The 25,145-nt window shown below is 31.8% G+C and overlaps 1 protein-coding gene across 12 annotated transcripts in view; it reads left to right on the forward strand.

The window, feature by feature from the left end:
• Positions 1-25,145, forward strand: part of LOC148596864 (neogenin-like) — a 108,949-nt gene that overhangs the window by 47,219 nt on the left and 36,585 nt on the right. For all 12 annotated transcript variants that reach the window (XM_088564423.1, XM_088564427.1, XM_088564420.1 and 9 more), the window contains 5 exons: positions 8,682-8,812; positions 11,857-12,141; positions 18,925-19,090; positions 20,500-20,642; positions 21,497-21,772. In XM_088564423.1, coding sequence (XP_088420549.1) covers positions 8,682-8,812; positions 11,857-12,141; positions 18,925-19,090; positions 20,500-20,642; positions 21,497-21,772 — 1,001 coding nt within the window. The remainder of the gene's footprint in view (positions 1-8,681; positions 8,813-11,856; positions 12,142-18,924; positions 19,091-20,499; positions 20,643-21,496; positions 21,773-25,145) is intronic.

Below are 25,145 nucleotides of genomic sequence, written 5' to 3' on the forward strand. Positions count from 1 at the left end.
AAATGTCCACTTGTTTGTATAATTTAACTATGACCATGAATTTTAATTTCTCCACTCTTCACAGTGGAGGTGTAGTCACTGTTAAGTCGTAGCCATTAGTTCATTTTACAAGCTTACATACATTTTCACAAGCATCAAGCGTTAAACTTTTGCTTTTAAATCTAGAAGACTGCATTTTTCCTGAAAAAAATACTTCCACTGGTATTAATGAAATATAGAAGAACTCTTTGATTTTAATAATGTGAGCTTCTTATCTTGAATTTGCTTATGTCTATTTGAATAGATTTGAATCCTTATCTATTTTAGTTTATACTTTTCTTTGGGTTGTAGGGGGAGGGGGGGCAGAGCTAATTTTCACTACTGTTTCACTGTAGTTTCTACAAGGGTAAAATGAAATTAAATTACATGAATTTATTGTTATTTTAAGTTATGTTTAGACTGAAATTCACACATTTTTATCATTGTGGGAAAGACCAGGAATTGGATATATTTTCAAACAGTTTGTTTCTTTCACAGTTTTTTCCACTTTTTAGCCGAATTCCACTATTTCATATCCGGATTTTACCATTACGATTCTTTTTACTGTTTATATATGTTTCTGATTTTGCCAATTTCAGCTTTGTTTGTTGGCCTTGCTAAATAATCCCTGCTTTCAACGTCATATTTTTGACATCAAATTAGGAAATTAGAACAAAAGTATGTGAACTCATGGTCCTTAATATAACATTATGGCATTTTGGTTTGCTATTGATTTACAAACTTAGTGCTGATTAACTTCAGTTCTGTGCATTTTCCCAAAATTTATTGCCAGCTTTAAGTTTTTAATTGTGAACTTTTGGAATTTTGTTAGGTTTCCTCCGTATTAAATCGTGACTTATTGCTCTATAATGAGACCTTTGTACCCCATGTTTAAAACTTTGTTTAAGAGGCCGTATATTGATTGAAAAAGTTACATAATGAATAAATGATTTCTTTCAGATAAAATTAATTACGTTTTGATTAATATTTATGAGTTTGAAAGTCTTCAATGTTTTCATAAGGCCCTAGATCACCCTCCCAGGAAGCTTTGTTATCTTATGTATAGAAGAAAACGGGAAAGAAAGATTAGATTCCTCTGAATGACAAGAGATAGGGAAAGGTGTAAATTTTAGTTTGATGATATCTTTTCACCAAAAACTGATGTATTATGGGTAAAATTATCAAATGTTATGACTGGTGCCATGAAGACCCCATGTGAAAATTTTGAAATATTTTTAATGAAATCAACTTTATATCACATGTGTACATATTGATGGAAGAAACTTTGTGTGATTTCCCTGTATGAACTTTGAATTTAGATATTTGTATATAGATCACATGCATGCTATTTATGTGTAATTGTTGGTATTAATTATTTTTTGGTTTGTCATATTTTGCTGCTTTGTGTATTTTTCAATTTTTTATTCCTAGATATTTTTTTTCAAAATCAATGGTTTGTATGGAAATTAAATAAATTTATTGGAAAATTTGAATACATAATTTGATAAAACTATGAAAACTAGAAAAAATTGCACATTATGTGGAATGGTAATTCCAAAGTAAGCTTCCATTACTGTCATTCAGAAATAATATCTTTTTCCTTTTTTTTTTTTTTTTTTTTTTTTTTTTTTGGGGGGGGGGGGGGTGTGGTATGTAATTGACAAAATAATTCATTGTGTGAGATTCCAAGTAATTGGTTATCCTACAGTGTATTGCCGTGAACAGTTCCGAACACAAGCAATAGGAATTTCAGTAACTTTCTAGGATTTCAGTAACAGCTGAAAAAAATCATTTTAGGCTGCCAGTTCTTGGGATGAAATATTGGATTAGGACTTGATTTAGTGGAAGTTTTCTCCTGATCAAATATTTCAAAACAAGATATATTGTTGATATGGTAATAGGGTTACCATGGGGATTAAATTGACCATAAATCATCAATATTACTGATGTATCCCATCATGCGTAATAATTTGGTGTTCTATTGAGGTCAGGAAAAAAATTGTAAGGAGGCTTATGTTGGAAATCTGTCCCATTTTTATACAGATTTATGGATAGCGAATTTCTGCCGAGTTTTGTACAAACATTCCAAATGAATAATCCTGAATGTGTCAAGGTCATTTGAATGGTCAAGGTCATAAATAAAAACAAGATGATTTTCTGAAAATCTGAAATCAGAAACCCAGATGTTTCTTTTTTTTACTGTATATTTACTTCCAATTTCATTAATTTCCGATTGTTTTCATTGGCTTAGTTAAATCATGTCTGTTAATAGGATTTAGATGAAAACTAGAGAAATTGTTGATTAAAAACCACTGGGACTACCTGAACCTTTTATATCCCTTTAAACATTCTGCATACCCATTCACATACTTCAGTAGGTTACAATGATGAACATGTACAAATATTTTTACAAGATCAAACATTGTTGCCTACACAGGCAAATACTTTTCATGTGAAATTCATGTGAAAATCAAGTGAAATTCGTGTGAAAATCATGTGAAATAATTTTGCCTGTATATACAAAAGGAAAATGAACATTCACAATATTTTGTTTCAATTTTAATCTTTGAATTTTGTTTTTCTCTTCAAAATATATCAATATTTAGAAAAAATATTTGATTACATCATGAGTGAAATATTAGTATGTATACTTTAGGTAATTTGCACCTTAAAAAGTCCTCTGTAACCCCAAAGGTCAGGGGTGCATGAACCACCAGATGCTGACGTTAAAAGAATTTTAGTCTTATAAAATATACTAGAGACAAACTTTTTTCTTGGGTTACCGGCTAATTGGTCAAATTGGTCAGCCAGTCTTCATGGTTTGCTCTTGAAACTTTGCTGAGTCCAAGAGTTCCACACTTGAAACTTTGCCGAGTCCAAGACCTTCCATTCTTGAAAAACTAACTTTAAATCAATAGTTCACTTAAGACAAACCATAAGTCCATTCAAATGTAAATGAACAGGTTTAAAGGTTCAGGACTTAAATAAAACAAATTGTTAAATGTCTTCACCCAGCCTTTCAGAAATTGAAGTTCAAAGCCTGCGACCACCATTAGTTTGCACCTTTGATATGATTAACACCTAGGATCGTAAAGCTATAAATCTTACATGCACATAATTAGAGACTGTTTCATTATTTCCCTACCTTCTTTCTTGTACGTTGCACATGCAGAACCATTAAATTCTGATTAGACTATTTATTTTAAGCTCAGTAAAGTGTCAGGATTTTTTTTACCTAGTTAAGTTAAAACTCTGCTAAATGTCAGAAAATTTTTGATGGGTTAATCTTATTGAGTTTTTGTCTGAAGTTTTATTGACATTTTAAACCTTCCTCAGCTTTGATTACATCTTACCCTGTTGACATGTTTGTTATGCAGTTAAACTGTAAAATCTATATGTGGATAGGAGGGTTGTCACACTTCAATCATTGTTCTATGGTATATGGTGTACAAAAATCTTCAATGGACCACCATTGTTTTAAGGTATATTATCTTTTCCAGGTACTATATATATATATATATATATGAACATGTATGTATAAGCTATATGCAAGATTTTTGAAGTGACAGGATATTTTACATTTTTTTTGCTTTTGAATCAGGGTTGTACATGTAACTCCAACCCCTAGTTCCCCTTTAGTGGAATCCACATTACAGTGTAGTCTAATTGGATTAGAGATTACCTAACCTAATCTCATATTTTTAACTTTTCTTTAATTGGGCAATGAAAAAATAATATTTTTTCAGTGGCAAAGGCTTTTTTACTTGTCATGTCTGTCGCTCCTGCTATATTTTGTTTTCACTGACATTGTTATCAATCTCGCAGAATATTGCATGCTGCTTGAACCTAGTGATCTTAACTATAAATTGCAAAGTAGTATTTAAAGTGTCAGGACATAACAGTTTTGCCTTATTGAATCCAGGTTGTAACCCCCACCCATAATTCTTACTTGGATATTTTCTTTGGATAATGTACCATGTAATACAGAAGTTGATAGCAATCTCCCTAGACAGCTGTCACACTTCAATCATTGTATTAGTATTGTGTTAAAACCTTAAAGATATGGATACCAGTGATCTGATATGGCATATATATCTGACATGCTAAACAGTGACTGATCGGGTTGATATGGTGGATCATGTGTTCTGTATGTTTGACATGTACAGACTGACACTAGAACTGCTGTATTGTACATGTATCTTGCACATATGTTAGGAAATTGGCTGGTGTAGACTGAGTTAAGATGCATTACATGCAGGGGTAACCAGATTAAAGATTGTTAACGTTTTTTTTTTTATTTTAGATAGGGGAATAAAAAATTGTGGTGGATCCAGGTGGAGTTATGCATGTTAGGAACATGTTATCCCTCGCCACTGGTTGGAAATTTTTTTAATTAATTTTGTGCACATTGAAGGCTAAAATAATAGCCTGTAGTGAAGCCCTCTTTTCTAAATTTATGGTTCAGAACCCCACTGTTGACAACTACTTAATCTCAGAATCTGTTTACTTGTATATTTTGGTAGCATTTTTTTATGATTTTGACTGAATTTATGCTCTACAGATTGTGAATCTCTCTGTGGTACACATGTTAAAATCAGACATTTACAGATAATTTTCGTAAAGTGCAGTAAAACATATGGACTGTCATCAAGTAGTAGAAGCAGATCAGAATGGACCCCTGGGATTTTGTAGCTTAAAGACGTAGGGCAAGGGATACAACTCTTATAAATCATTGGAACATTTGTATTCAGCATTTTGAATAAATCTCATGGAAGCATCAAAGTAATTTGGACTGATTTCTTTCTGTTTCAAATGGAAGCTTGATAGGCTTTGGTGAAATTGAATATGATACAAGCATTTCACTGAATTCAAGAGTTATGTCCCTTACCCTAGGTCTACCTCTTTATGTTATATGCTTGTAATTGACATGACATATGTAATCAAGCACTTAAGATATTATGATTGGAGTAGATTGTGCAGTTACATTAGAAATAAGGGTGGCAGGGAAAGAATCATAGGACTTGTTTAAATTTAAGGAGGTAGACCTAGGGTAAGGGACATAACTCATGAAGTCAGTGATATGTTTGTATCATATTCAATTTCACCATAGCCTGTCAAGCTTTCATTAGAAACGGAATGAAATCAGTCCAGGTTACTTTGATGCTTACATGATACTGATGTAAAATGCTGAATACAAACGTTCCAATGATTTTTATGAGTTGTGTCCCATACCCTAGGTCTACCTCCTTAAGATCAACTAACATTAGTTCTAGATAATCAGATGTTAGAAGACTCTATTAAGTGCTGGAATTTGGCAAAAATGAAAAATTATGAATTAAAAAAAAAAAAAACACAAACACAAATTTGACAATGTGGGTGCATAGTTTATGGTTGATTGACCACAAATTGATAGTTTGTTCCTCTTACAATTGTCAGTGGGTGCAGAAAAGCTGAAGTTCTAAATAACAATAGAATGTGAGGAATAAATTGAGTTACAATGTGTCTCCCTTTGATAATGAAGCTGCAATGCATCTCATAGAATTACTGAAATGAATGCCATTTCTGCATTTCATGTAACATTTTGAATAAGGTTTCATGGAAAGGCTTGTGTTGTTTTCATCATGATTCATCTGCTGCCTGATTCTTACAGAGAATAGTATTTAATTTACTTGGGTGTGGTTTGGATTTAAATCATTCAAATCATATACATCAAGAAAATCTGGTTCCCACTTGTCTCTAAAACTCTTCAGAGTAAAGAATTGTAAAAATACGAATCTGCCCTTAATGGTATAACAATAAACACAAAGTAACTATAAAGACCACTAGATGCTCATTTCATGTCTTTCCATCAATTACTCGGCTTTTAACATGATCAAAAACTGCACTGACGAACCTCTTGTTTAATTACTGTTAATTACTCAGGGGTGCCGAAATAATCTTCAAACACCAAAACATTACTTCTCTCTGTCTGTCTGATCTAACTATAGATAGGTACCTATCAATTATAATTATCCGAAATATTTGGTGCGTAGATTTATATCTGTTATTCAACAGGAACTGATCTTTACAATGTTTTTGCTGCATTTCAAATTACCGATGATAACTGGCACAGGGATCATGCCTTTTTCATGAGGTATGATATGGCTGACCTTAAAAAATTAGGAATAGTGAACAGGGTTCACTTAGGGGTGTTTTTGGCCTCCTACTAGGTTAGATTTCTAAATATAGCAATAGAACACTGTAACCAGTCTGCATTTTCATTGAGGACTTAATGAAGTATCACAGCATTACCATACTGTGAAAGTACATTTATTTATGGGTACCAGTTTTCATGGTTTAGGGGAAAATGATCTGTTTGTGGATTCTTGAATTGGTTGATTTGACAACTCCATTATAGAAACAAATGGAAAATTTCCTTTTTGTTGGGAACCAAATTTCATGGTTTACCAAAACCACAAATTCCATGAAAATTGGTACCCCTCGAACAATAATACTTTCATAGTATTAGAATTTTTAAGTCAGTTCTGGTTGAGTCAATGAAAAGTTGAATGCAGCAGAAAACTTAACTTTTGCATAAATAGCTACATTTTGGTACAACATTGATCATTTTGTCAACAGTTTTTGAAATAATGGGGCCAATTTTACCTGAAATATGACAAAAAGTTAACCAATTACTTTTATCTGCTGATTGGTTTTTACTTCATAATTATTGCAATTTTTATCCTGTTAGTCTGTTGAAAGAACTTGGTTATTGTTTCATCCCTCCACAGGAGTTATCTCCCTTCCCTTAAGCTAGTCACTTTAACATAGACACTGCCTTAAAAAAAAAAAGTTTTTTGCCAATATTTGTCTATATTCTTACGTAATAACTTTGTACAGAACAATTGTTACACCTCTACCGTATTTGATAGTGCAGTACGTAATTGGTATCTCTAACCTCAGACGGACGGGAATCGATACCTATATCAATATTGATGATGTATCGCCATTTAAGAAAGAGGTTATTCTATGAACGACTGTATAAATCATTTAGTTGATGTTTTACTCAATTCTTTTCCTTTTATTGACTCTTAGTGACTCTTATCTTTCGTGTGTCTAGGCTTTTTGGTCATGCTTTTAGTGATGGTATGATATTTAGATTAAGGCCTGTTCATGGTATTGTTTAGATTCTCATTCTTGCTATTATTGAATAGATTCTGCTGTCCCAGATTGGTTTATCCCTTAGTCAAAGAAGTTGTGGAAGTTATCAGGGATGATTTTTTTCTGCTTTTAAGCACATTTCTGCTATATCAAATCTGGATTTTATGAAACATTTAAAATATATACCTCCTTTCTTGCACAAAATAAGATGTTTGCTCTGTAGATGACTTATTCTTTGTATAAGAAAGAAATGTTACTTTAAATCAATCCCCTTTCCCTGTGTAGAATTTCCTTTCTTCTTTCAACTAGCCTGGACTTGACTTTTTATGAGCAACTCGTCGGGTGTTTCTAGAAAAAGCAGAGGATGCTTACCCTACCAGTGCACAATGTCTCTAGATTTTTAGTGGAGTCTGAGTTTACTTTTGTTACTGTGTATGTATTTTAGTTACTTTATGTCCTTTGTTGTGTATGTCTGTTTTCCACATCTGGTCTTTGTCCCTGGATTATATTTGTTTGATTTCCACTAGAATCTTAGTTCCCTTGGTTACTCTCCTACAATCAAATGACTTAGTCTCCACTTGAGACAGCAATGTTACTGAATTACCAATGATATGAATCATTCAAGACAGACCACTCTGACTTTAAACCGTTGTGTAAAATGTTCTGTAGACATTAGAAATCATTCAGAAACTCTAATTCCTTGTATCTCATACAGATTAATGTTGATAAAATTAGATTTGTGTGTAGTTTTCTTCCCATTTAAGGGAATGATGACCATTTGGTGTATGTTAAGTAGAGTCTTTTTCTGTAAGCTTTGAATTGAATTAATTTGATTTTTTTCTAAGAATTTGTCTATAAACGCAAGTGGCAAACTGGAATGTGTCAAAGACACAATAACTCTAGAAGACTGTGAAAACCTAACAGCCAGTATACTGAAGCTGCCTGAATTATGTCAAAGGAGAAAAAGAAATTCAAGCTAGGGCTACACTGTTATTTCTTTTTTGATTTTTTCCGACACAAGTTTTGCTTTTTTAACCTTTGACCTTAAGGACGCTCTTCTATGGGAATGCAAGTCACCTGATTGCAATTCTGTTTCCTGATTGGCCAAATATTGATAACTTAGTTGCATTGGATAAAAATGTAATTGCGTGCCATTTGTTATTTTCTTGAAAGAAATGTAGGAACTTGGAAATAAAAAGAAGAAAATTTTACCACATCGGTAAATAGAACTTGTTTTCATAAAGTTTCTTTGAAGAACAATAAGAGAGAAATCTCAACAATATTTAGAGAGGGACCTGTAGCAACTCTAGAACCATATACATAAGAATTTCCATTTTCCTTTATTTGATATCAAAGGTTTATCAAAATGTTTTTTGATAGCTGCCTAGAATTACAATGGTTGGTCAATGTTTATGAACATCCTGAAATTGCAGTGGTTGGTCTGTGTTTATAACATCATGAAACTGCAGTGGTTGGTCAGTGCACCACATCAGTAGTAAAACTCTTGTATGGCTATTTTTCAGATTAATACAGAAAAATGGCTCACTGCTTATATCACAGACTGGTGGAACAGATGTAGGACATTATCAGTGTAATGCCACAGTGCCTGGGCTGGGAACGATAGTTAGTCGCAAAGCCTACCTCCATATAGCTCGTAAGTTGAAGTTTTTGGTTGATAGGGATCAGGTTTAAAATACTACCAGCCAGTCAAATAAAACTGAAAAGTTATAATGCCAATTAGTCGTCTTTAATTTTGATACCACACCACACGAAATGGTGAAGTATAAAAATGTAATAAAATGTTGGGTTACATTGTACTTAGTAGGACCGTCTGAAAAATTTCATGTCTGTCCGTCCCCCAATAGTCCCCATGTTAGTTTTCCCAGAATTCCCAAAATTTAAACTCCATATTGTCTGCAAATAATGATTCAGTGAATGAAATGTTTTCTTGTAGTAGTTAATAAAACAGGCATTTAATTCACTAAATGCTTGTGTTATCAATGTTAACCAGAAATTCCCCAATACAAAAGATGGTTTGATCAAGGAGGGAGAAACTACATGAAAGTCATGGTTTAAAAACATGATAACCAGCTGAGTGTTTATTTCTTACTTGAGCTCAAGACTTGAACTTTTGTCTTAATTTTAGGTAGTACACACAAGGCCATTTTAATTCAATTTTTTGGTTCTTAGGCCATTTTTGTGTAAACAGTCATTTCTCTTTAAAGTAGCAGTCGCAGACAGGAGGTGATCCATGCATGTCAAAAACCCACCTAATTCAGCTTTTATTTCTTGTTCAGAGACTGTTATAGATCACATAACCCGTCTTAGTATTTCATTTGAGTGTTGTGCTTTTGAGATAAAATTTATATAGATTATACATGAAATTAGCACTTTGCAAGAGTTATCCTTCTTGATTTGGTTGATAATACTGGGAAGTTAAATTGTAGTTTTCTCAAAAGTGGAGATCTAAATACAAAAAGGACTATTGTCACATAAAAATATAGCATAAGTAGACCTAAAAAGCATCGTCTGGTCCATGGGTTTTTTTACACCATGAATCACCTTACCATAGGCAGTGTACGATATTTGTATGGACTGGTACTTAACAATATTATTGTTCTCAAAATAAATTAAGATAAATGCTGTTATCTGATTGGATAAAATAATTTTGTTATATCTCAATGGATAAAAAAAATTGACACGCCCCTATTCAGTTAAGTTCAGAGCTACTTTTTTCTTGTTTAAAGATAAAAATATGTTTTGAAATTAAAAACATGTCGCGCAATAAACAATTGCTCATGGAAAATTTAAGTTATTTTTCAATAGACAAAATTTTTATCATAGCCAATTCTTAAAGTTTTGAGGGTAATTGTTACATTGATCATAGTAAGAAAAACTAACTGCTGCCACACAAAGTTGCAAGGGATTACATGATACCCTCAGAAAAGTTGGGTGTATGTCAGCCTACAGTTTCCAGAAAATAACTTGAGAATGGATTAATGAATTTTTTTTTAAAACTTTTCAGTTGTTAAATACCATGAAATACAGGTTAAGTTTTCAGCAAAATCCTATATGTACTTTTCAAGTTATGCCATTTTGAACATTTTGGCAACCCCTTTTACAGTCCCTGAACCAATCAAGGCAACAATTTGACTGATCGATGACTGATGAGTGACTGTAATATGACTGATGATTATTGGTTCTTGTAAATTTAAGAATTTTCATTTGAAGGGATTCAATATACTTCTATATGAAACGTACCTCAAATTTAAGATAAAATCCATATATTGTATATTGTAAAAATGAAACAAAATATAAAATAAAAGTAATTAATTGATGTTTTCATCTATTACTGTGTATAAAAATTGACAAACAAAACAACTGTATCTGTAAAATATATTGACCACTCTGTAGTCATGTGATGCAATCACCTGTTTAATGGATTGGTTTTACAGATTGATGAGTGATCAGAAACTGATCTGTTAATGGCTATTTTAGTTGCATGGATTGGTTTAGGTACTTTATCATCATTGGTGACAAGGTATCGTTTTATGTTCCATTAGTACCCTGTTTGGGGTTTATTATAATGGTAATAACAATGGACAGTGAGGCACCATCATGCAAAATCATTAAAATGTTCAAGTGTTACTCAATCAAAAGGGTCATCCAAACTATTCAAATAGAGTATACAGCATTTTTTCTCTTGGAAACAGACTTATTGCAAGGTTTTCCACAAGTTAACACATATTTGACTTGTTACACTGCGAAAAAAAACAAAAAAAAACTCCTGTTTTCAAACCAAATCTACAGCTGAAAATGACAGATCTCCAGTCTTGAAGGAATGACTTTATAACATGGGCCTTTGAACCATGAAATTATGGTAATAACAGTGGAGAATGAGGCACCACCACACAAGATGAGGAAGGGCCTTTGAACCATAAAATTACCTTAAGATGGCCTAACTTATACAATAATGTAGTATTTATAATTTTTATAATATGTTTTTAATGTTCAGAACAAATCAGCATCAGAAGGGCAGACTTGTAATGAGTATTTGATAACTTTATGCAGGTCCTGTAGAAAATGATATTATTGAAAATGTTTGATTAAATCAGATATATCTCCTTAGTCTGGTCATTAAAGATAGAAACAGACAGAAGCAAGTAACAAGCTAAATGGAAAATAAATCGAAAATGATCAACAAAATCATGTAATTCAAGAAGTAGAACAAGACAGTGCAAGAAACACCACACGGAAAACATAAGAAGAGTAAATCACAAAACTCATAACAAAATTTAAAAAGCAAACAGAGAAAAATGAACCCTGCTTTAAATTAGAGGTGAACTCTGTTGCTCTGAAAGGTTGAGTAATATATGGTATTTATTTCAACAGATTTGTATTACTGTAAACATATCTATTAACTTTTGCGGTAGCTAACTTCTGCAGAGTCTATCTAGTGAATATATTTGCAGGTACATTGTACATGTTTCAACTTCGGGCACAAAAATTAATTAACAGTAAAAATCTATTTTGCATGTACTATATTTGTACTTAGCAAAAATCATTACATTGTATATGGTTAAAATTTAATTACAATATCTCATATCTGTCTATGAGAGATATTAAAGGGTAGTCAAAGACATTGAAAATGCCATAGTTTTTAATTTCATAATATACATAAACTCTGTTCTTTTACAGATTTATCAGAAACATTTCGCACAGAACCAAAAGATCTTGCTGTATACCTCTATGATGCTGCCATGTTTGGATGCCTCATTGACGGCGTTCCTAATCCAAACATAACGTGGTTTAAGGATGGACTTCCTGTTCAGGAAAAACCAAACATACGTATTCATATTGGAGGCGTGCTAGAAGTTTATCCAGTTCAATTCAACGATTTTGGGAACTACCACTGTGTGGCAGAAAATGTGGAAAGGAGGCATGTGAGTCGGACTGGGAAGCTTGAGCAGAATGCTAATGTGGGTTAGTAAATCTCATATAAAATTTTAAGAAGGTGAATTTTGGATATTCAGACGGACTAAAAGACACATATTTACAAAGTATTGGTAGCAGTATTACTGCAGGCTTTCAAGCGGGCCCTTATTTTTCTAATTTTCCTTATTTTTCAAAAGCAGCCCTAATTTCCCTAATAATAACAGAAGAATCAAAAAAAAAAAAGCCCTATTTTTGTTGAGAAATTCCTTATTTCCTTATTTTTCGGATTACTTTTGAAATTTTTAAATAGTAATTTCCCTTAATATTCTTTGTATTAATGGTATCTAGCTTAGTATACTTTCAGAAAATGAATATTATGATCAAATAAACACCTCAGAAGACATTTTGGTGGTCATTAGCAGATGCTGAATACAATTGTTGATGACTACTAACATGATCTTCTGGGTTGGTAAATAGCTTTTATATTGTTGTCTTCAGCCAGTGGTAAGTAACTTGTTTTTCTTTTAGTATTATAATTAAAAAAGAAAGAATATCATCCCTTATTTATTTTTTATTTTTTGTGTTAAAAGCCCTAAAAAAATCCTAAATTTAGCCCTTATTTTTTACATATAGTAACTTGAAAGCCTGTATTATGAGCATTTCATGATCCCCCTTTTTCTGTCAATTGTAACAGTGGCCTAAACTTTGTAAACTTAGGGAGAAAATCTGGAAATTCCTGGTCCTTTCCAAGATTCAAACTAATGGTCACTTGAGGGAAATGAAAAACTCCAATAAAGATGAAATGAAAATTGGACGTGAAGGTCCAGGACCTGGACAGATGGAATTTCTATAGTCCTTGTTCAGAATTTGAAAATCTCAGACTTCGGACCACCACTAATTTGGAAGTTGCAAGTCCCTTAGGCTTATCCATAGTGCTGTAGTTGGTCTCAGGCAAATGATCATTTTTTAACTGGGATAAATCCCCAGTAGTATCAGTTCTTGAGATTTGAAAATGATATTCAGCTTCTGTTGGTGGTTATTGCACTCTAATGCTGTAGAATTTTGATTTTTTTTTATTACAAACCAAGGCAAATTTATTCTTGAAAGTTGACTTAATGAATCAACAGGAATCAGTTAATGTAACTTTCCCTGCAGCACCTAATTCACTTGACATGGCTAATTCTGGAGCCCTGTACTTGTTTTTTTTAGAACAAATTGATACTGCATTTATTACTCAAAATTATAACTTTACATGTCACCAGAGAACTCATTTTTTATTGTAATTGACTATGTGGAGCAGAATGGAAAGTAACTGTAATTATCAGTTGTACCTTAGCATTTCCTGATTCAACTTTTATTTTGTATTGTCTTTTGTATGATTGCTTCAAAGATTATCATGCTTCCATACTAGAATGAGAATTTAACAAGTAAACTGGTCTCAGAATTACATAATTTCCGTAACAACTTCATTCATGCAATTTTTGCTTGTTTAAACAACTGGTAACAATATGCTTTTTTTGAAATTGAGAACCTTGCGAAGGGAATACCGGAACCCACAACACACAAAAGCTAATTTTGATCGATAATTGACAGAAAATATCAACAAGTTGACTTGAAACTGATCAAAACAAGACTTTGTATAACAATTTCCCTCACACGTTGTAATGAGCATACATCATCATTAAATAAATTGCTAGGGGATGTTGGGAGAATTAAACTAAAATTACTTGATGAGGTTTTGATGTTGGGAGAATTTAAATTATCTTAACATGTTGTAAAGAAGGCTTGGCACATAGTTAGACCATGTTTTATAATTAGGAGAATATGACGTTTAACATGTGTGTAGGATGTTCCTCAAAATTTCTTAATTTATGGTAAAAATCTCTGATTTATGATAGGAATTTCTATTTTCTAACACTGTATATATGAAAACACAAGGTGACTTGTGGGAATACCTTTTGCAACTTTCAAACATTTTTTGGGATTTTTCCTTGGCTTGTTTACTTACAAAATCTCCTTCATTTCGAAAAAATAGTAAAAGTGTTATGAAATAAAAATCTGAAATGAAAAATATAAAAATGGCATATTTTAAAGTGCAAAATGGAATATCTTAAAATTATATTGAATTGAAAAAAAAATATATTATTCAACTCCATGACCACAGGCCTTTTCTTTGCGACATATTGTTCTCCCTAGAAGAGATGGTCCGTGTGATGTAATGCATTTACAGTATTTATACATATAAAGGGATACTATCCATGAAAAAGAAACACTGTCTTGCTTCTAAGGCCATTATTATTATTATTTTTTTTTGGCATTTAGACAATGACAAACTAATGCTGGTTATTTTTATATTTTTAATTATAATCTTTCTATGTATTCAATGATTTTAATGTCAGCAAATTTAATGGAATAGCAGGGGAAATGGAGCATATAAGTCTCATCACTTGACCCTATGATTTCATTGGAGTGGTACCCTATCTTCTTCTCAAAAGCAGAGAAAGTGATTCTTTATTTAGTAAGGACCAAGCTCTGAACAGCGTCTGCTGTTCAAAATTCACTCTTATATACTACAGCCATTGACTCTTAGAAAATACATGAATGTTGCAAAGTCAGGAAAAAGTGAATGATATAATGTCAGAGAATTTTGAAAGGTTAATGTCTGCAGTGGTTAGTAAGAGAGGAAACAAACTTCATGGAGCTTCAGAAATACAACAATCAACAAAAACACATCATATGTGTAAATAGGATGATAAAAAAATATGATGCTTAACTAATATCACACTATATTGAGTTGTTTTTTTTTATAACACATAATAGAAAATTCTGCTGGCCTTGCACCACTTTGCTCTACTTGGAAGTGTAATCAAGGGAATCAAGGTTATAGCGGTAATCAAAAGAATGCAATCCAGGAACAAAGACCAGACATGGAAAACAGACATACACAACAAAGAACATATAGTAACTAAAATCGTACATGCCAAGTAACAAAAACAAATGAGCAACTTGGACTCCACTAAAAACTGGGAGCATGGACCAGGTGCACCGATAGGGTAAGCGTCTTCTGGACATGGAAGTAGCAAACCAACAAAAAATCAATTTTCGGATTTTGATGCTTGATGCTTTTATTAGTAAGAATTCCGGTAGAAAATAGATGGAGGACAAGACATACAAGCCATATATCTTTGTAGTCAGTTAGGGTCACTGCTAGAGTTGGCTCCAGTTAAATAGACTTCTTAATGAAAATTAAAAAAACAAAAATCCACTTGTCTTCCCAACTTAGATGACATTTGGTTATTATATTAAGGAGGTAGACCTAGGGTAAGGGACACAACTCTTATAAATCATTGGAACGTTTGTATTCAGCATTTTACATCCATCTCTACAAGCATAAAAAAAATCAAGCAAGTTTTTTGTCCACTTTGATTATTAACCCATAAAGGATAATTTTTTTTTTTTTTGTAAAAATGTGGGTCTAAGGAAACTACAAAAAAATGTACCAGTGTTTGATCTGCTAATAGGAAACCACAATGTTTTGAATAAATTATGTTAAAAAATGCAGACATCAAACTTTTAAAAAAAAACCGTGGATTCACAAAAATACTTTGTAGAAAACATCAAACGTATTTTTAAGGAGAAATAAATAGCTATGACTCTAGTTCCAGACATGGTATACTTAACACATTAATTAAACATGTCTTTAAGATGTCGATACTCAGTTCAAATGAATCATAAAACATAACTTGTCGTTTAATTTAAAATTTATGATGTCTCGACAAGATATAACATGTACATGTAAGAGAATATTTTCCTCATTTTCGATTTATTTTCCATTTAGACTCTCTTTGATAAAAATGACAAATATGTAGTTTTCATTTGTTTTATCTTAACATAAAGTCAGGCCCACGTAAGAAGGAAAGGGAAAAGTGACCTGTCAGATTATGAAAATAAAGAGATATGAAAATTTTTGAAAAAGGTCATTTTCAATTTTCAATGATGTTAATTTATATTTTCTGACTTAGAAACTTTGGATATATTATATGCCTGCCATTTAAGAGGAATTATTGTTATACATCTTCTTCCATCTGTCTGTTTTTCCATATCATATGCTTTAGCATACTGTGAAAGTACTATTATTCGTGGGGTACCAATTTTCGTGGTTTTCGTGGGTATGCTAAACCACGAAATTTGGTTCCCCATGAAAAGGAGATTTCCATTGATGTGAATACTGAAAACCTCAAAACAATGAATTCAAGAATCCATGAACTTGAGTTTCTTCGCTAATCCATGAGAATTGTTATCCACGATTTAAAGTACTTTCACAGTAGCTGTTCAATACAAAAAAATTCTGCTGGGTTGAAAATGAATTATTTTCTACCAATACTCAGACAGCCATTGAGTACTTGTTATTTCAGTCTCAATGGCTTAGTTGAAATTAAGAATGTCAAGCTGATAGAAAAATCTAGAAATAATTATTTTGGACAAAAAATATGTTAAAAATTTTATCATGAAGACTACAATCAAACTATGTCAATATTTGGACCATGTTTTTTATTTAAATGTCTTTTTTGGGAGTAGGTCATCCTGTTTATAACTTTAGAATTGCACAGAACAAATGTAAACTCTAATTTATTTTTTGATTTAAGAGATAAAGCACTGAACTTCCATGTCGTTTAAACATTTTAAATAGACATGTCTATACTGCTTGAAGTACAGTTCAACCTAAGAATCTGGCAATTTTATAACCTTGCCACACCCTGCAGTCCTATAAAGAATTTTATTTAGAGTAATATTACATATTAGCTGCAAAAATGACATTTTTGTTTGATTTTGTGCAACTTGAGTTTCAATTCAAATAAATATCTAATAGTGGATAATGTGAAAGTACTGTTTTTTATTGGGTACCAATTTTCATGGTTTTCGTGGGTAGAATAAACTACAAAAATTGGTTCCCAATAAAGGAGAGATTCCCATTGATGAGTATACTGAAAACATTAAAATCACAAATTCAATAATTCACCAACTTGTGTTTCTTCCCTGATCCACAAAAACTGGTAGTCCTCAAATTAAAGTACTTTCACACTAACTCATTTAAATACTGATAATTGCTAAAAATTTTGACACTAGATAAACATGTGTCTGAATACTTCAAAGAGTAATCAAGGGAACCAAGGTTATAGTGGTAATCAAAAAAAGGTAATCCAGGGACAAAGGCCAGACATGGTAAACAGACATACACAACAAAGAACATGAAGTAACTAAAATCATAAACACAAAGTAACAAAAACAAATGAGCAACTCGGACTCCACAAAAAACTGGGAGCATGGACCAGGTGCACCAGTAGGGTAATCATCCTCTGTTTTTCTAGAAACACCGCCAAGCCTTTTTTTCTCTAAGTTACATGTTTATAAGCCAGGTTAATGATCTTAATTTTTAAAGAGGCTGCTTGGGTTGAATTTACCAATGTTTTGAAAGATCAAAGAAAAAAAGAAAATTTGTTTTTAAATTCTGCTTCAGTATAGTTGACACAGGCATTTAAATTACATTATACATTACATAAGTATAAATTTGATTAAGTGAGTCATCAAACACCACTGTTACATGGTAAAAATTACTTTTATGAGATTATAAAAATCAAAATATTATCCATTCAGAAAACATGTTACTTCTGAAATAAAATTGTTGCCATTCAAATCTAAAATAGAGAAAAAAAAAACTTTTCAGTTTAAGTTAAATGCACAAAATATCTTTTAAAAAATATGTGAATGACAGAATGTGAAGTTTATTATTACCACAGCTGAATTTTTCATAAAAAATATTGCCTGACTCTACCATGGAGTAGTACACTGCAGTTGTAGTTCACTTGTTGATTCATCAGATCCTATTCATCTATTGAATGCATGTATTGATTGTAAAACAAATCTCTACAAAGCTCATACAACTTCACTATCTCTTAATCCATTGATAACCATCTTAGATTGAAAATTTAAAGAAAACTTTGAGTTGACTAAAACTGAGATATTGAATGGGTTTGAAATTGTGTTTATGATTGGTATTTGTTTAATGCATTTAAATGCTATACCACAGGATTGCTTTTATTATTTTAAATTTTTTCAAATTTTATTTGGTTTATAATATTTTTAATGTAGTTTTGGGATGGTTAGAACTTTGTATTTATACACATGTAAATCTCAATTTTTCTGACTTTACTGCAAGTTGAATTTTAGTGAGTTAATTTAAAGGTTCCAAATTTTTTTCTTTGTTTTGTAATGTTTTCAATTTCCTTGGGTACTGTTTTAGTATATGGTTAGAGTTTTGTATTCTAAATCTCAATTTTTCTGACTTTACTGCAAGTTGAATCCTGGTGAGTTCAAGGTTTCCAGTCTCCAATGCCAGTTGCATGAATTCAGTTGCAGAAACCTCTAATCAAATTATCTAGTTGCCAAATAAAGACAGATCTGCATGAATCCTGATTTTGACATTATAAAAGGAGCGCTTCCATTAATTCAGAGCCATTATGCTCTATGTTATTTATAGATACATGTAATAGCTGACAAAGACTGACATTCAGCTCCCAAGCACCCTCTTATCTCTTATTTCTATCTTTGAAAATACTTGTCCAGGTCTTTGTTTCTTAAAAAAAATTCATATTTGAATTTTCAAATTCTTGAGTTTTTCCTCTGAATTTCTTAATTTCTAGTAATCTGATGGGCCTGAATTTGAGTTCAGGAAATATTTTAAGATGAAAATTTTTATATAAAACCAAGCTCTGTAGATTACTTTGAATTCTTGGGGAAAAAAATGGATTTAAATGTAATCTATATTTTCAGAGGTAATACTACATGGGTTACCACCAAGTTTTGTTTACTGGCCACAAAATACTCATGCTGAGGCTGGATCTACTGTTACCCTGTTCTGTGGAGCAAATGGGAGGGATACAGCACAGAAAGAACCCACCATTACATGGCTAAAGGATGGACAAGCCATAGATTTCAAGTATGATTGAGAATTTTGTTAAATTTAACAATTCATGACAGCTCCATTATGGACATACTTTGTGTGCACTTTACTTACATGATAGGATGAAGAACATACTGAAAAATCGTTACAGATTACTACAAATTTAAATTTTAACTAAAGAATAATAAAAAGCTATGTTGTTTTAACTGCAAATGATGTAATTTAGCGAAATTTCAATTTTATATGTTCACAATGAAAATATTGTCATAAGCAAGAAATAACTGTAGTAAAAATTAGATAATTTGATTACTTGAGTTCTAGTAGACTGTGTTAAATAAAATACTCTAAATTCTGTAGTTACTGAAATTGTGTAAAAAAGTGTCAGATTCATGATGGCAATGATACAGAATTTTTCTCAAATTTACAAAAATTAAAGAGCATTGTTGAGTATATAAGATTTTTAAAGTAATATCATATAACAAGAATAGTTATAATGTATATGTCAAAGAGACAATCACCCCACTATGGTGAAAATTGCTGCCCAAGGCCACCCATTGATCTTCAATGAACAACATGGAAACCCCAGGGTGTCAAGTCCCTATAAATTCCTATATTTTCCTATAAATTTTAAGGTCCCTATAATTCATTAAAATCCCTATAAAACCCTATACATTTAGAAAAATCTGTGAAATTGTTTCTGAAATGATAAAAAAAACACTGATACATAAAGTCTGTAGTGTATAAATCATTAATATGCAATGTATCTCTTTACTGTTTTATATGCAATTAAGATACTCATATGCATGTATATGTATTAAATAGCTGTTTCTGGGAAAGTACTGTATGGGTATCATATTCTATCTGGTGTACTCAGGGCAGCAAAATTTAAGATATGCTTATTGGTCATCATATACTCATGTTAGTAGAAAGACTTTACAAAGAGATATATCATTTTTGATTTGGCGTATTCTTGTTGAAAAGTTTGTATTTAAGTCATATTCCTCCATATTGATTCCAGAAGGATGACAATGGACATGACATAAAAATATCTGCAAGTCCTTAAACGTTTATCATTCTGGAATCAACATCGAAATATTAACTTCAAATGGGAAAGTATGAAAAAAGAACAATCCAATGAGAAACCGGAAACAAGGATTTCGACCAACTTGCCTTGTACATACAAATTTGCTAGGTTTCGAGACTTTCAACACAAATCCTTCACTAAAAACCCTATATATCCCTATAGTCCTATATTTTTTAGGCCAAAAGTGGCTTGACACCCTGAAACCCTCATAATACAGGGCAGGCTGCAGCTGGCCCAAAAACTTCATTGTACACTGGTACAGTAAAAGAGTTCCCCAATATGCTCAAGATGCACACGTTAAAATTTTTGACTAAGCAAAAATAAATGCAATACTTTGATTGTTTTGTTATTTTGTTTACAGACAAGCCCAAGGAAGAATTGAGATAGTTGGACGTGGCAGTCTAAAGATATACAGTGCCAACGAGGGGGACTCAGGTACCTACACATGTAGAGCTGAGAATCTCCTTGACTCAAACGATGCTGATGCCATGCTCGTAGTACTTGGTAGGTTATATAACGGATAGTCATTGTACATTGCATTTTTTTAAATTATTTTTTTCTACTTTTTTCCTTAAAATCCTTGTCACAGAGGTGTTTATCATTCAGTTTTACTGTAGTTTCAATGAAATTTGACTGCAAAGTATGCATTATGGATTGTGAATCTCTCTCCATGTTGAAATGACACAAAGTTCAAGATTTTACAAATTAATATTTCATACATTACAACAAAAACTATTGTTTGTCTAAAGATAACGTAAACAGGACTGTTGTCAGGTGTTTATTTACATGGTACATTTTAAAGTTCTGAAGTTGATTTCATCAAAAGTCCTAGGTGTAAAATGATGACACAACAGAAATAGCATTGTGATGTCACATCTTGTGGCAAGTTTTACAATTATGTATATGTCTCAGTAAGGATCAGGCAAAATGGGAAAAAATCAGAAACATGCATGTCAAAAACGCACCAACCTGACAATGTAATATCACTCAAGGATACTTTTTCTATTGAAAAGACCATTATTTGATCTCTGCATCACTGGCTTTGCTCAGAAACTTTTTAATATAATCTTAGAAAAATAAGGTTTTTGACAGTTATTTGCCCTTAAAATGTTCATTTTCAGTACATTTCAATGAAATTGTAATTCAATGGTTCAGCATGATATGGTAAATCTTGTCTGTTTTCCTTTATTCTGATGGTGCAAATAGTCAAATTACACTATCAAAATGTTTTTTTTTTCATACCATGTTTCACCTACTGCTTGATTCTTACAGGGCCTGACACTTATTACCTTTTATGAAACCCAACACTGATTTTGATATGAACAGATTTGAAATTAAGTCTTTATTTCATATTTCAGTTCCACCAAAGTTTGTTCAGCAGCCACAAAACAGAATTGCCCATGTGAATTCAGACAACCACTTCCAGTGTGATATTGTGGGCAGCCCTCGGCCTGAGATCATATGGATGAAAGATGGCATGGTCATTAAGCCTTCCGATTATTTCAAAATCATTGACAAGAAACACCTCAGCATTCTGGGATTGTTAAGCAGTGATGCTGGGATGTACCAGTGTTTTGGTAACAACAGTATTGGAAATGTACAAGCTAGTGTCCAGCTTATGGTTGTAGAACAGAGTGAGTTATCTCCCCTTAGATGTAATGATTTTTTTTTTTTCTAAAGAAAATTATATTATGCTATGCATGTTTAAAGATAAGTAGACTAGAATAATTGATAGGTTAATGTCTATGAAAATTAAAAGAGAAAAATAGCATGACATGAAATCTCTAAGGTACAGATTTGATTTTTTTCCCACTTTGAGGAAGTAGACTTTGGAAAAGGGACATAACTCTTAAAATCAGTGATATGTTTGTATCATATTCAATTCACCAAAGCCTGTCAAGCTTTCATTTGAAACAAAATTAAATCAGTCCAAGTTACGTTGATCCCTACATGATATTGATGTAAAATGATGACTACTAACGCTCCAATGATTTTTAAGAGTTGTGTCTCTTACCCTGGGTCTACCTCCTTAAAGCTTTTTACTGTAATGGTTACATTTTGACTGTATGTTTACTTCTGACTTCGGCAATTTCTGCTTTTTTCGGTTAGCTCCATAAAAGTATGTCTGAAGATAGCAGTTTTAATTTTATTACAAAATATTTTTGACTGCTATTTAATGATATGTTCACAAAATTAAAAACAGGGTGCAGTTCATTGAAATAAAACCCATTAACGCTACATTCCCCTAGTCTTAAATTATGAATGATACATGTAGATCCTTGGTTAATGAACAGAAAATGGAAAAATTCTGACCACAGACGTGCTAACTGTAACAGATTCTTCATAGTTTCTACAAATGTAACATATTCTCCCTTATTTCTACAAATGTGAATCTATTCATAAAATCTATGTTGAAGTTACACAAAGATTAGGACTTTACTGATCATTTTAATGAAAGCATGGCCAAAAACAAGGTTTGTCTTAAAGTAGCATTATTAAAACAGATCTGTGATCAGTTAATCTTTTGAAAATAAGGTTTTTTCTTTCTTTTTGCTGGTATAGATTTGGACTTAGTTGTAAGGAGTCTTTCATTTTTTCTGTGGATTGATGTTTCAAAAATTAATGTTATATTATTTTCATTTTGAGAGTCATAATTGATGCTGGTATGGAATATGAACAGAAATTCTTTGATGTTTTTGCCTTGTAAGAATTACTTATCAATGAAAACTTCTTTTTTTAATGAAACATTAGCCAATTTACAAGTTATTTATGTAAAATCATTAATTTTCCGAGTTGTAGATTAAGAAAGATGACATTGAAATAAATTATCTGGCAAAAATAGGCACATTTCTAATTTTGTTGAAATTTTAAACTTCAAATATGTCAATTTTTATTATTTGTCATAAATCATTGAATTTTTGTCCCTTGGATGAATCTTTGGTTCAATCTGCAAAAAACAAAGAGATTCTTGTTGTTCTGTGAAACAGACTCAGTAATAAGTTCATTTCAAACTGCATGAATGTTGTTGTTCGTTATTTACTCCTTCGTTTAATTTGTTTTTAGCACTTTTGACTCTTGCCAAATATTTATGCATAAAAATAGAATCTCTGGTTTTTTATTTGCTATTTTTACACTTAACATCTGCTTGAGATTCCCTTGGTAAACATGTTTTGGTTCTTAGTGAACTTCCTTAATTCTGATGCTTGGTTTTTCTTGCCAAGGATTATGTACACGTAGGGGTGTTTTTTGCCCTACCCTGGCCGTGCATATTCACCAAACATTTTGAATTTGAACTGTAAATTGGGAAATTAAATTATGATTATGATTATGATTTGTCCAGAAGATATTTTATCACCCTTATACTCGTTGAGGGGCCTAGTAGAAATATCTATTCCCGTAACCTTCAGTTGTTTTCATCTTATTGGAAACATGAATATTATGCTAGTTGTTACACAGCCTTAAGTTCTATGATTAAGTCTATAATCATTCCAGATTCCAGTTTTATGATTAAGGCAGTAATCATTCCAGATTCCAGTTCTATGATTAAGGCTGTAGTCATTCCAGATTAAAGTTCTATGATTAAGGCTGTAGTCATTCCAGATTAAAGTTCTATGATTAAGGCTGTAATCATTCCAGATTCCAGGTCTATAATTAAGGCTGTAATCATTCCAGATTCAAGTTCTTTGATTAAGGCTGTAATCATTCCAGATTCATGTTATATGATTAAGGCTGTAATCATTCCAGATTCAAGTTCTTTGATTAAGGCTGTAATCATTCCAGATTCCAGGTCTATGATTAAGGCTGTAATCATTCCAGATTCAAGTTATATGATTAAGGCTGTAATCATTCCAGATTCCAGGTCTATGATTAAGGCTGTAATCATTCCAGATTATAGTTACTGGGAAAAGTAGATTCTCCTTCAGTAATGAGTGGTTTAAACTATTTCTCCACTTGAGGTGGTAAATTGAAAATTATTAACATGGGTGATTTAGTGAGCATGTTGAAATCTTAATTTTACAATAGAGAGTGGAGTAGTTTAAATCAAGAATTGTCTTAAAGGAGAATGGGTTTCTCATATGAAATCTGTAGAAACCTTTGAATGTAAAGTTGCGGGAAAACTCTTGCAGAAATTTAATATGTGGTTAAAAAGTCATATGCATTTTTAATCATGGGCTTAAAATGGGATTAAGTATTTCAATTTGTAGGTTCAGTTTTCATGGTTTGCTTAATGTTAATTTTTTTTCTTTTTTTTTTATTTAAGTTCTAAAATCATTATAGTTTTCTAATAAATTTTAATATTTCATGAGAAGTTCAATTTCATGGTCAGCTTAACTAAATACCATTACAGTTAATGACCAACAAATTATATTCCATTTACAATTTTGTATCCATATTTTAATTTACCAAACACATACAATTTATACCTAGTATACCTGCTACTGTATATTAGGGAAATTTTGCTGGGTTCTTCTTTTTTAGCAGATTGTCTGAAAACACCAAAATAAATTCCACAAATATTTACTCTGGGCTAAAATACTTAGTACACCACTTAGCATCAGATGATATCAGAAACACCTAAGATTTTCTTATATCTTTTTGCCTCAAAGTTACCAAATTTTACGCCTACCAAAATAACCTGCCATTTGGTGTCAGTTAAGAGGTTTCTTTAGACTATATGAAAGTACTGTCAAAGAAATTTGATTTGTGGGTATTAGTATTTGTACTTTTGGAAATTTTTATTGGTTCCTGCAGCCCTTTTCACAAAAAATCATAAGAGTACAATATGTTGTAAGTTATGACATCACAATACTTTGATTTATTACGACATCATAACTTATGACTAATTTTACTCCTACGATTTTTTGGTGAAAACGACTGCCGATTCCTTAAATTTATTCGCTTGACTTCATGCCAACTTGGCAGTCAATAATTTATTTTTGAATCAGAGAAAACAAAGTGAGATTGTATTTTAACCTCAAAACTTCACGATTGGTTTTACACTTTTTG

Source organism: Perna viridis, chromosome 15 (assembly GCF_037379345.1).
Source record: "Perna viridis isolate PV_CMFRI_1.1 ecotype Kerala chromosome 15, ASM3737934v1, whole genome shotgun sequence".
NCBI lineage: Eukaryota > Metazoa > Mollusca > Bivalvia > Mytilida > Mytilidae > Perna > Perna viridis.